The sequence below is a fragment of the Tetrao urogallus genome, assembly GCF_951394365.1.
Source record: "Tetrao urogallus genome assembly, chromosome: 14".
Classification (NCBI taxonomy): domain Eukaryota; kingdom Metazoa; phylum Chordata; class Aves; order Galliformes; family Phasianidae; genus Tetrao; species Tetrao urogallus.
In genome coordinates, this window is record NC_136827.1 from 12,889,610 (window position 1) to 12,902,645 (window position 13,036).

At 42.9% G+C, this 13,036-nt stretch overlaps 1 protein-coding gene across 1 annotated transcript in view; it reads left to right on the top strand.

The window, feature by feature from the left end:
* The window catches only part of RNF130 (ring finger protein 130), a gene marked incomplete at both ends in the record, with an annotated part of 36,685 nt that overhangs the window by 9,259 nt on the left and 14,390 nt on the right, over nt 1-13,036 (top strand). The window contains 3 exons of the mRNA XM_079542619.1: nt 8,102-8,352; nt 11,503-11,574; nt 12,208-12,290. Coding sequence (XP_079398745.1) covers nt 8,102-8,352; nt 11,503-11,574; nt 12,208-12,290 — 406 coding nt within the window. The remainder of the gene's footprint in view (nt 1-8,101; nt 8,353-11,502; nt 11,575-12,207; nt 12,291-13,036) is intronic.

Genomic DNA, 13,036 nt, shown 5'->3' on the forward strand with positions numbered 1-13,036 from the left:
TGTCTGATGTAGAAAGAGCTGATGTGGTGGAGAAAATATTTAGTAGCTGACTCCTTGATAATCAATGATGGGAATAGGAAGGAAATGCATGTAAAAGAGCTTTTTAATTCTTTCTGATTTCTCCATGTGATGGAGACAACCCTATTAAAGCACAGAACAGTTAAAATTTATCGTGAACTCTATTAACATCCAGATTTTTATCTGGGTTTATAGAAAAGAATACAAGCTACAGAAGCCTCTAAAATTAAAAAGTCATACTCAGAATTTATGTAACAGATATAAACAAAAAAGATCAACAAGCAGAAAAGAAAGCATTGCAGTAAAGTTGCTGGATTCCAAAAGATAGAGTTTATCAGTGCTAGAGAAATTTCTTGGAACTACTTAAACAGCTCCTGCTAGGACGCCTTGTTGAGAAAGTTTGCCTGAAACTGCCAAATCTTCTACAGCCTGGAGCACAAAGTTGCAGGCATCTCATCAGGTCAATCTATTGCACTGCTGGACTTTTAATCCACAGCTCAAAATTTCATTGTGTTACAGTTTTGTTCTTGCTCTCAGTTTTTCTCCCTGAAATATTAGTGTCCAAAACAGGAAAAACAACTCATTGTATTTGGAGATTTAAAAGAAAGGATAAGTGATCTGCAGTAGTCTCACTGTAGTTGCATGTCTTTGATCATTTTATATTGTTAATTGTTCACATGTGCTAATTGAAAACTGTGGAACATACATCAACAACAACAGTTGATCTGTTTCCTGGAGGTGTATCAGGAAAATCTGTCATGCAGTAGATGGAGTTGTCTGACACTTTGCAGGATGTGGGGAGAGGTGTTGGAACACACACTCTGTGCCATGGGGAAACAAACCTTTCCTCAAGGCGAGGCAGGGAAATCTCTGCACAAAGCTCAGTGCTTTGCAAAACTTCCTCTTCCCTGTGTTCCTGCATGTTACACACCTCATTCACAGCTGGAATAACACAAGTTGGGCTCGTTTTTCCTTATCCAGCTGAAAGGGTAATTAGTTCTGTGACTGCAAAATGGCCCGTGGGACCATTAATGACTGTAAGTAATTACTTTTTTTTTTTCTTAGCCAAAGACTGTGCTCAAGCAGCAGAGTAGTTCTCGAAGTCCATGGATGCTATGGAATCACATTTGTACATAAACCTATGAATTTGCTGTTTGCTAAGTTCTAAAGACTCTTTGTAGCATCCTTGGGTGTGGTTCTGTCACCACATGTCCTGTGGGATTGCTGGGCTTGTTTGGAAACACTGTCCAGATGGATGGATCTGTATTGAAGCTGTTTGCGGACAGAAGAAAATAGCAGACCCTGACAGACTGCTCTTATTAGAAATCCCTGCGTTTTCTGGTTCCAACATACATCAGTGGGAATAGAGAATGCTATCCAGGAGAAACAAAATGAAGGACGCCTACAACTTCCATTACAAAATACAGGAGTACAGAGAGTTTTAGATATCAAAATCCAAGTATGTCTTCATTGATGGATGGGCCTGCAAGGTCTACATTAATGTTTTTTCATCAGTCAAAAATATGAGTGTAATCCGTGTTTGGGTGTTAAATGCAGGTCTAAGGTAACAATTTCTGGATGTTGTTCCAGAAGCACAGGTGAAGACAATCAGTTTTCAGTTAAGCATTAAGTGTCTTCAGAAACTCCCTTCTGGGTGCATCTTGGGCTTAGTGGGAGGATCTTAATTCTTTCAGTAGTGCTATATGTCTTAAGGTATGTAAAAACAAGGTGCTATCTGGGTGAGGTTGACAAAGAGGAAATGATGGAATCATAGAACCGTTAAGGTTGGAGAGGACCACTAAAATCATCGTGTCCAACTGTCAACCCACCCCACCGTGCCACCGACCACATCCCTCAGTGTCACATCTTCCCTTTTCTCTACAAAGGATCCACGGTGAGATCCAAGCGCAGTGCCTTTCTTCACCCACCAACGCTGTGTTGATTCCTGGGGAGTTGGTGGGTGTCCCTTGGCTATGATGGGGTGCTCTGGGCTGTGGCAGAGGCAGGTGAGATTAGGACACGGCTAAGCTTGAGGAAATGCAGTGCCATAGTTCCACCATCTTGTGTCTGTGGTGTTTGGACTTGGGAATAAAACAGGATAATTTGTGATGGTTTGGATTTTATGCAGATTTATCCTTAGGAAGCCTCTCACTGAGTGTCAGAACAGAGCAACTGGGTTATGGAATCATGTATCAGCAGCTGAATTGTGAATGCAGCCCAACAGCTTTGTCAGTGGATCCTGCCGTGTAGCTCCCCTTTATGAACTGCAGGGCATAGCAGATTGTGGGGCTGATCTCCGAGTATGACAGCAACGTTGTACCGAAGCACAGTTTGTTGTTCAGTGCAGGAAGATGAGCACAGGGAGGCTTGTTCCCACTTCCCACTAAGATTGTTGTTTATCACCTATGGATTGATTTTTTTTTTTTTTTTTTTTTTTTTTTTTTTTTTTTTTAACACGTAATGAGTTAGCACAACGAGAACCTGACTGGGCTCTGTTTGCTTGGAAGTTAATTCTGTGACGCCCATCTTTGGAAAGCTGCTCTTGCCCTTCCTGGCTTTCTGATTACATGCCTCAATCATATGCTGCTCTGGAAGGAGCAGAGCTCAGAACTCCCACACTGCTGTTAGCAGTGCACGCTGCCTTTTGCTGCCGTGCCTTGGGCCATGGTTAGGTGTTATAGTCCAGTGTCCTCTCTTACCATGGCAGAATCAATCCCCTGAAGTTTCCTTTTGCTGCAATCAGAGTTTTGTCTGTTCTGCAGGCATAACTTCACTGCATTTCTGTTGCAATTCATTGGCGCCTGGTCCTCACTGGGCTTGAATGTCTGCTGCTTTGTTGTCCTGAGGAGGCAGTCAGAATTCAAGTCTTGGCCTCAGGCACAATTGTTTGTTGGGTTGTTCTGCAGAAGTCTGTATAGCAAAGAGACTTGTGATTTCTGGAAATATCTGCTCAGTGTTTGGGGGCAGGTGGTGGTTCTGCAGGTTGTGTTCAACCAACGCACCCCGTCAAAACGTGGCTTTTAGCTCACAGTTTCCTATGCTGCTGTCATTTACTATTTTCTCACGGTAGTGTTGGAACATCTGTTCTGGTGTCTGACACTGTGTAAATCAGATATCCCGCAGTAAATGTTTACATATATAGTCAAGAATTCAATGCTTACAGTGTTATAAAGACAACAGGAAGAAAAATGCTTTGAAATGCTGTTCGGTCTCATTTTAAAATGGATGCCCGTTGGCATTAAGTTCTTGCCTCGTTTAGGACTGAGAACTGACAAATACTATGGTTTTGTTTCTGCTTTCAGAAGTATTTGATTTGGGGCATCTCAGACAACATATTACCATTGCAGTGGTGCTGCTGCTCTGGATGTGCTCTTCCTTTCTGATTAGATCAAAATAAAAACCTGTGCAGCTCGACCTGTGTTAATCACTCTGTCCATATGCCAAGACTCTTCTTTTTGCTGTCTGCTTTTACAAAGACTGTTTTAGAATATAAGACTTCATTCTTACAATGAATTTCTGGTTTGTATCAGGCTAAAATTCTAAAATACCTGAAGAATTTGTGTGTTCCCCATTGTTGGTAAGTACTGCGGAACTGATGTGCGCTCTCAGAGCCCACCTTGTCTAGCAGTGCAGATGTAGAGTTATTTTCATTGTGATAAGGTTGATTTTCTAACATAGATATAAGCCTGAGCTTGGAAGTGTCACCCTTAAATGAGCAGTAAGACCTTTCTGTGACTGTCAGCATATCCCTTTGTGTCAACTTTGTCATTACTTTCTGCTTTTCTTTAATTGCTTTTCCTCTGACTTGTAGTTGGATTCCTTGTTCCTGCTTTTCATTTATTTCTGATGGTGTGTTCATTTGTTTTATTTATTTGGTGGCTGGGGGGCCGCCCTTTCCACGTGTCCTTTGCTGTCTTCAACGCAATGTCCTCTCCTTCCCTCTCCTCCATCTCAGTGCAGATGTCTTCAGGGACATTCAAAAAAATTCCCACTCAGTCTCTCAGAGCTTCATTAATAACAACAGTGCTTGTTTTGTGTTTCCTGTTTTCTCCTTTCATGTTTGGTGGGCCCCCAAATTCTATTATTGTTGGCTGGTGAGTTCTCAGAGTTGTGTTAATTTCCACAATTGTCATCTTTCTTGCAGATGGGATTTTTTAGATAACCTTCTCTGACAGCTGTATTCTATTCCTTGGGGATAGAAGAAGAGCGAGCGTCCTTCAAATCAAAAAAACTACTTTGAGGTTTTCTCTTGGGGAATGGGGGCGGAGGGGAAGCAGTTACATTCTTCCTTTGTTTATAAGTTTCTGGTTTTGTGTTTGCCTCTGCAAGGTTGTTTCACAGGAGTCTTGGAACTCGCTCACAGTGACTTCATTAACTCACTGCTTGTAGTAGCCAAAACGTAGACCATGGTGGTAGTGTTTTCCATGTGGATCAGTGGACTTCAGAAGTATGATCGGTTTTTATTCTAGTGCAAATATGTCTAAAACATGACTGAGCGTGGCTTGGAAGGGCCACTGGAGGTCTGTCATCACTTGGTCAGGTGTGCTCCACCAGACCTACTGGGTAACTGCTGTTTGTGGTGGTCTGTCTTTTTAATCTAAGAAATCTGGCACTGATTGATCCCTTTCCTGCACACTGAACAGTGTGCATGTGTTTATTTCTGATGCGTGTTCAGAAACGCTTTAAGAGCTTACTGAATTTTAATGGTTTGTGAAAACAGGCAGTTCCTAATTAACGTGATCATTATGGTGTCTCTGTCATTGTGATTTGGCTTTTAGTGTCCGAATCACGCCCTGAACCCAGCCAGAAAGCAACTGTCTGCACTGTTCTTTACTTTTATTAGAAAGTTGGGGATTTTGCAGGCCTTTGTAACTGACATCTGCAAAATGTGTCAGATAGATGTGTGTTGAATTTGGGTTTTTCAGAATAGAGTTCAGTGCTTCAGTTACAATTAAATGTTGTTTGCTACTTAAAGAGAGAACAATGTTCTTTTGCAAGTGTGAGCTGAGTGCAGTCTGTGCTTCATGCTGTGTCTGCAACATGCATCAGCAAGTGCAGTTAAAGGCTAAGGAAGTTGCAAGGACTTTAGCTGAAAACAGCAGCCCTCAGAAAAGTGCTCACCTTTTTGGTGCAAGTGGGTTAATTCTCAGTTTTCTGCAGATCTTTTTTCATCCCATCAGATCCACTCAGTGCCTTTTACAGGTGGTCCTGCATGTGCCGTTCTTGAGCTGGGATCTTAAATTTGCTTTCCCTGTCTGCAAGGAGGTTCTTTGCAGCACTGCAGTGCTGGCAGCAGCTCAGGAATTGTCACCACCCCTTCTCCCACAGTTTTGACCAAGCAGCTGCTTAGGCCATTTGGGCACCCAAGAGAAAAGCAAATATCTGCTGCTTGGTAGTTATGTTTTGTCTGCCTGCTGTTCCCAGGGGCGATAGGTGGGTGGAAGGTGCCTGAAGTCCACTCTTTGAACCATGTCTGTCTGCAGCTTGGTGTCCTTCCCACAGCTGTCTGTATTTGGAGCTTCAGAGAAGTGTCTGGCAGTTGAGAATCAACATAAAGAGAAATTGGCAAGGACAACTGTTTGCTGGTGGTGAGACTGGGAATCTTCCTTTGAGACAACTTTCAGTTGACTTTCTGAAGGTGCTAGGAGATATGGTGAGCCAGCAAAGTAATCTCTGTAGTGCTCTACAGAGGTCTACAGGAAACTTCTGGTTGTTGCTTTTTTCCCATTACATTGTTCCTAGTATCTTCTCACCTGCTGCATCCTTCTCTCATCTCCTGTCTTGACGTTGTATTCCACAGGCTTAACGATTAATTGCAACTTCCTTTCCATACATAGAGTTGTGTAGCTATCCCAGTAAGTATGCACATAGTAAAATTGCAAGTTAGAGCTGTTTAGGATTGGATGATGGCAGCTGATTTATATTTGCAGGTGTCAACATTTATCTGGGGTGTACTGTCTGTCCAGCTTCTTCCTGCTTAGCTGTGTAGTTCATTGACTGTAGTGCTCCAGCTCCTTTTAGTTGGGCACCATTCTTTGCTCAGGAGAGCATTGGTTTTCAGCAGATTTATATAAAGACCACACTCTAACTTCTTCAAGTGCTGTTAGTCTGTATTCACCTGAGGATTTTTTTTTCTGCTTAGGTTTCAGAAATGCAAGATTTCAAGGTGCTGAAAATAAATAAGTCAGTGCCTCCTCCTGCCCCCAATTCTTCTCAAGCAAGGAGCTCTTGCTATAATTATTTAGGGTGATGCCCCTGACAAGAATATGGATAAACCAAGTCCCAGTTTCCACTGAGTTTCAGGATGTTAAGCAGGCACAATTTATTTTTCTTCTGTGCTGTTCTCCTTGGCTCTCACAGGGTCAGAGGCAGCAGTAGCACTTGGGCTGTTTGCAGCTGAGTTGTTTGGAATGCAAATGGCTTTGCAGAGATGCCAGAGGTTCCCTTTGTGCCGGGCCTTATAGAAAACATGTGGCAGATTGTCAGCTTTGTCACATTCTCCGGGCAGCAGGGAATAGGTGGAGGCTTCAGCTTTTAATTCAGGCGGAACTGGACTGGTATCAGAAAATCTTAGTCAGCTTTGCTTCACGGGTAGCTGTATAAATCGTGTCAGGATGCTGTGCTGAGAGCTTCTGGCTGATACTTGGATAGGAACGTGATGCCGTGGGCCAAATAATACCTCCTGGGGAAGCATAGTACAACATATGCCCTGGGGAAAACAATCCCTCTGCCTTTGCTATCAGAAGGAGATGTGAGGAAATGAAGTGACGCCTGGGGAGGGCATCAGGCAGTATTACGTTATCAGCTCTGGGTTGATCTTGCATCATCCGAGCTGCAGGAGTGCGTGCTGCATCCATGTACAGTACCTTGAAATTGCAGGAAAGGAAGATTTTTGTCCTGTCATTAAGTGCAAGGACTTCTCAGCTGGACAGGTCAGGAGTGTTCTGGCAGCTCTAAGGCGTATACTGGAAGCGCTCTCTGAAAACTGAGGACAGTGACTGTAACAGTCACTATTTGGCTCTGTGAATGGGAAGAGCAGCAGAGTAACACTAAAACAACTTATGCAGCTCGAGCATAGCCCCCTTTCGGGGAAATGAGTGGTTTTGGACTTGTCACCCTGACTTACTGTGCCCTCAGTTTCAAAGATTCTGTTCTTTTTATTCTTGTACTTCATATTCTGGGTACAGTAACTTCTTAAAAATAGGGTTCTGATGAAAGGACTTAAAAGAAATCCCCTTTGTTAACACAGGATCTTGTCACGCCAAGTTCTCCGGCTCAAATCTGCTCCAAAGCCAGAACACAGTGCTGAAATCACCCACATTCTACTGTTCCTCTTTTAGGGAATGTGATTTGGTGCAAACAGATGGAGGGAGCAGATGAGCAGGCTTCACCAGCATCTTGAAAATAGATCTTGAGAAGGGATTTCAGTACAGATCTGGATGAGGAAGAACAGCACACCAGTTTTTTTTTTTTTTTGTCTCCAGAGCTCTTTGCTACTTTATTAAGCACATCTCTGGTTGGATGATAAAATCAGCTCTCATATTTCTGCTCAGTTTTAATTTCTGTTCCACTTTCCAGCCAGTCTTGTTTGTTCTACTTCCGCTTCTATGGGAAGTGGTGGGGGTGAAGTTCTGGCTTCTTTGGAATTGTGATCTGTAGGTCCTTGGCAGTCTGTGTGCATGTGATATCCTCATCACCACATCGGGGAACTTTCCGAACTCCCCCGGCTCAGCTCTGTGTATACTGACACCCCTCATCTTCCAAATGTGTTTTTTCTCTAAGTTGCCTATTCAAGTAATCACAGCTTCCAATCTGGACCAAGTATACGATTTAAGATCTGTTCAGACTGTGCACAGTCGTCGTAGTGTGGGAAGCACTGTTACCTGGTAGGATGCGTGCAGCTGCAACAGTTGGCATACCTGGAAAGCTTGGGTTGGAAGCATGAGCCTTGAGTTAAGCACACAGTATGCCATACATGACTTGGATAAAATTATTTACCAAATGGTTTTGCATATGGAAAATCTTACTGGCATCATGCTCTGTGGATTTTAAATGTTAATTAATTTTTGTTCTCTTTTTATAGGAACTGGAGACATTGTTGCTGTAATGATTACAGAATCAAAAGTAAAGGAGATCCTGAATTACTTGGAAAAGAACATCTCTGTCCTGATGGCCATAGCAGTGGGTTCCCGTGTTCCTCTAAAGAACTTCAGTCGGGGCTCCCTAGTCTTTGTGTCAATATCTTTCATTGTTTTGATGATAATTTCTTCAGCGTGGTTAATATTTTACTTCATCCAGAAGATCAGGTACACAAGTGCACGTGATAGGAATCAGGTAAGGGCATTTTGTTTTTTCCTGTCCATGTTCTGGAGCTGTTATTGCTGTGTACAGTATTCTGTGGAGAATTGCTTTCTTGGAATGGACGTTGGAAATGGAGAGTGAAAAACTGTGCTTATGCTTATATGGTGTGGTGGAGTTCAAAGCTAATGTTATTCATTCCATCTGTTATTAAGGCTAGCTTTAGTAATAAGTAAGGTAGTTCAGTTGTTGTTCCCAAACTGTAAATTAATGAATATTAGGGTAAGAAAACTAAGATACAGAGTTGCTTAGTGTTCGGCACTGACTTTAACTTTAAGATGATACTTGATAAGGACTGCCTAATTCTCTTGGTCATATATGCTAAGTAATATTTTGTCCAGTGTGCCTTTCTGATTCTTTTTCTCTGTTATTGTAAGAACTTAGATCTGAATTAAATGCACCCATGCCCAGAGGTCTCGAATAAGTGAAGTCATCAGTGTAAATATGGCTTAAACTTTAGAAGTAAATGTTTTACTGTCGTGGACTCAATGACCTGCTGTCTCAGTAGTGTGTCCTGGCCTTTATTGCAAAGGAGGAAAAAAGTGACTGCTCTCTTTGGCTCTGTGCATCTCTGTCAAGGCCTTACAAAGCTGCTGACCTCTAGCTGCTGTCCCTCTTCTTCTGATTTAGGACTGACCTTTAAGGGCAAACTGTGGGGCAGCTCTTTTGGCTCTTGACAGCGCTTTGTCAAACCTAAAACAAACGCAGACTTACAGAGCCTCAATTGAGACAAAGGATTTCCTTTCTAGTTTCTGGAAATAGCATCTGATGCTGCCGGTCCCGTTAGATTTTCCTAGGGGTGTCATTCTGAAGTGACCGATCTGTGGCTGGTACTTAGTGTGGTCCCTTGGGGTGGCAGAAGTTTAAATAGAACTGTGACTCCAGGAGTGTCTGTGGAGTGCTGAATTGTGCCTGCTGCATCCCCTGAGCGGTCTGAGGCTTCTTCCAAGCATCTCAAAGCAGCTGCTCCGTGGGGAGGGGGCTTTTGTGACCTTTCTTCTTTCTTTAGATTTTCAGGAGAAACTTGATGAAAATTTGATGTGGTTTAAAAAGCTGAGCTTATTAAACTTTGATGAGGAGGTGGCGACGGCTCCGGCTTGTTTTTGAAGAGCTTTGAAAGCTCTCAGAGAGAAGGCTGCGCGGGGAAATAACTTGTTTTAACTGAAAAACAAGATCATCGCTTGGGGCTGGAGGCACCTGTTTAAGAAAAAAAATAATAATAAATTAAAAGCCATCAAAACCATGCTGTGTTTTATAGATAGTGCAAGTAGATATGGGTATTTCACATGGTTACTCTTGTGCGTTTCCACTGAGGTACAAAACTCCTTTGCATGTACTGGTGCCCTTTTTCCACTGAGGTTGATGTGGGTTTTAAAGCAAGCATACAGTGCATGCCTATGCCCTAAAACTTAACCAAACAGCAAATCCTCAGTGTCCCCAAGGTTAGCATTTCAAAACGTCCTGTTAAAATTAGAAGGTGGAAAAGGTGGATCTCTTAAATGGAGATGGAAGTTGCCATTAGCAGATTTCCTTCCATGTGAGAATACAATATGTGTTTTGGAAGAGTTTTGCTGAGATTGATCCTTTCTCGGTTGGAGCAGATTTTCAAGGACTTCACGTGGTACAAACACAGGCAGCATGGCTAATTATATGTGCTACCCCCAGTGACTCAGGTGGGTAGTGCTGGTCACAGAAAGCCCCTGCCATGCCTTCTCAGTGTTGTTCCTCTCTTAGCAGTCAACTTTGGCTGTGCATGATAATCATTCCAGCAGTCTTCTGGTGTTGTGTCTTTCAGTGCTGGAGCCAATATGCTTGCTCCAGGATGCACAGCTTAGATTTGCTTATACTGACTGGTTTCTCATGTGTTGAAGTTAGGATGAGATTTCTTCCTTTAGGAGGCAAAGAGCTTCCCAGTCCCACCTGTTCTGGATGGTACTCCACATACCCCATGCATCGGTGTCCTAAAAATCCCCATGAAATGAAGGAGCTGTTTTTCTGTGGAGACAACAACCAAAATTGAATTGTGTAATTTCAGAATAATGATGGTGCAGTTGGCCAGTCCTCGATTTGGTACACAGTGCTGTAGCGGCCTTCAGAGGCCTCTGTGTTTCTCCAATAAAAACAGCCTTAGCTTATATGGGAAGAAAGGAAGTGCTTACATGGGGTGAGGTAGTTGAAGAACTTGGCTTTTCAAGTGTATAGGAGGTAGGTGGGCACAAGAAATGCACGGTTGTTCCATCCAAGCTGCGTGGGGAATTTTGGCATGTGCATTTCATGTTCTTAGAATTGGTCTCTCTCAAAAGCAGAGTATTCAGTACAAGAGGGGTGAAAGACAAAATATGGGAACTTCCTTTCTTCCAGTAAATGTAAACCCAGTCTCCTGATACGAGAAGGTGCGAGCCTTGTGCTGCTCAGTGCCTGGGACCCACAGGCCAGCAGCTGGTGATGGTTGCACAGGAGGGCAGCGTGCACCCAGAGGTGGTCATTTTGCAAACAGCAAAAAACAGCTTGGCCTTTGCTGTCAGAGCGAGGTTAATATTGAAACCAGCATTCGTTTTGGCTATATTCAGGTCTAAATCGGATCTTTCAGATTTCATGACCCACAAACTTGTGCTTTGTGTGGTAGCAGTGGTTTCGGGTAAGGGCAGGATAAACTAGGTTACGCTGAGGATCTGTTATGTCTCAGAACAAGATCAGTCTGTGCTTGGGAGGGAGAAAAAATTCAAGCCTAAGAGAACAGAGTATGTTCTAGCATGCTGAATAAAAAGCAGTAGGAGAAGATGATGACAGAAATCACTGGGGGGCACGTTGCTTCAGCTCCTGTACTGCAGGCTGGGATGAGTTAGCTTGTCACACGTGTTGGGTGACTTCTGCAGAGCCCTGTGCAGTGTGTGAGCTTTATGCCCACACACTGAGTGCATTCCTGTGCTCTGCTGTTGAATTGTTTTGTTTCCTGACAAATCTCTAACTGTGGGCTTTGCTGTTTATGCTGTTAATCGCAGTGTTGGCCCACTGTCAGTGTGTACTGCAGTGGCAGTATCGAGCCCAAATAAGTCATTATAACAGGCAGTAATGAAGCTTGATTATCAGAGCTAATTTGTGTTCTCTCCTTTGTCACTTCATTAGCGTCGCCTTGGAGATGCTGCCAAGAAAGCTGTTGGTAAACTGACAACCAGGACAGTAAAGAAGGGAGATAAGGTATAATGATATTTCAACATGATAAACGTGGGCATCGTGTTTTATTTTTGTTAGAGGAAACAGTTTATTTTTCAGCTTTTCCTTTCTCTCCTGGTATTCCGATCTTCCCCTCCTTGTTGGAGACTGCTTATCGTATGGCACAGTGTTTTGTGTAACTCGTGGTCTTGCTGTATGCTGTAAGTTTGCACATTTCAAAGGAGTTTTTCTCACTTAAGTACTTCTTGTGCTCCATCTGGCAGCTGTGACTGAGTGGTTTTGTGTGCTAGCTGGCACGCAGAATTCCCAAAAAGCTTATCCTAAAAAAAAAACCCAACCCTTTTTTTTACCTCAAAGCTGAGGTGATTCCTATAGGGAAATCCCTACTATTTGTACCACAAGAATTCAACTGGATATTATAAACATCTTAGCTGATGTTTCATATGGTCGCTTATCAGCTTCGAGTGAAGGGGAATGGTTTTGTGTGCATGAGATACTTCTCTTTCCTGAGCTTGTTGGAATGCAACCACCCTGCCATCATTTCTGTGTCTTCTTGGTAATATTTGCTCTGACACAGCATGGTTCTTGTACTAATTACAATTTTACCTTTGTCACAGCCAAAGCTCTTGACTTGAATTTTCATTCTGTTTGTTTTAGGAGACAGACCCAGACTTTGATCATTGTGCTGTCTGCATTGAGAGTTACAAGCAGAACGATGTTGTTCGCATTTTACCGTGCAAGTAAGCTAGTAGAGTTGCTTTGTTTGGAAACTGTTTTTTTCTTCTTGCTCCTTTGCTTCATTTCATGTTAAATATGCAGTGTAATTTCTAGATATGTATGTTAGCTATTTCCTGTCCTAATAACAGCCATTTTATTTTAGACTGTACGAAACCAGTTCTGCAGATGAGAGTGGTTCAGGCGTTAGCAGTGGAGCTGCTTATATTTGAGGTTTGGGGCAGGTTTAAGGACTGGAATAGCAGGCAGACAAACAGAAGTGTGATGAACAAGGTGCAGCAGAAGCAGCATTCTGTGCAGTGTCCGTGCAGTGCTGCTGTGGCTTTCCAAAATAGTGCTGGAGGCAGATGCTGTCTTTCCAGCCTTTGTACCTCATTTGACACCAATCACCCGCTGTGCTATCTGTCTTTGGTCTCTCCAGTGCAATGGATTCTTGGCTTGAGGACTACTGCTTGCTGCATGCTCTGTACTGGTGCTTAAAACACAGCAATTTCTTTTTTGCCCTTTTGATATCTACAGGTTTTCAGTTCATTTCCATTCTTCAGTTATGGGATATTTGCTCTTAGATGCTTTTAAGTGCTTATCCTCGTGGTTATTGGTTTCAGTGATTGGGTAATTTTTGGTAGCCATAAGCATTACCAAGGTCATTTTTCCCTTGCATTCTGATATACAGAGCTTTCTGCTTATCTCCCAATGCACAAAAAAAATGCATGTTATGTTGCATACATACAGCCAGGACCCAGTAATTTGG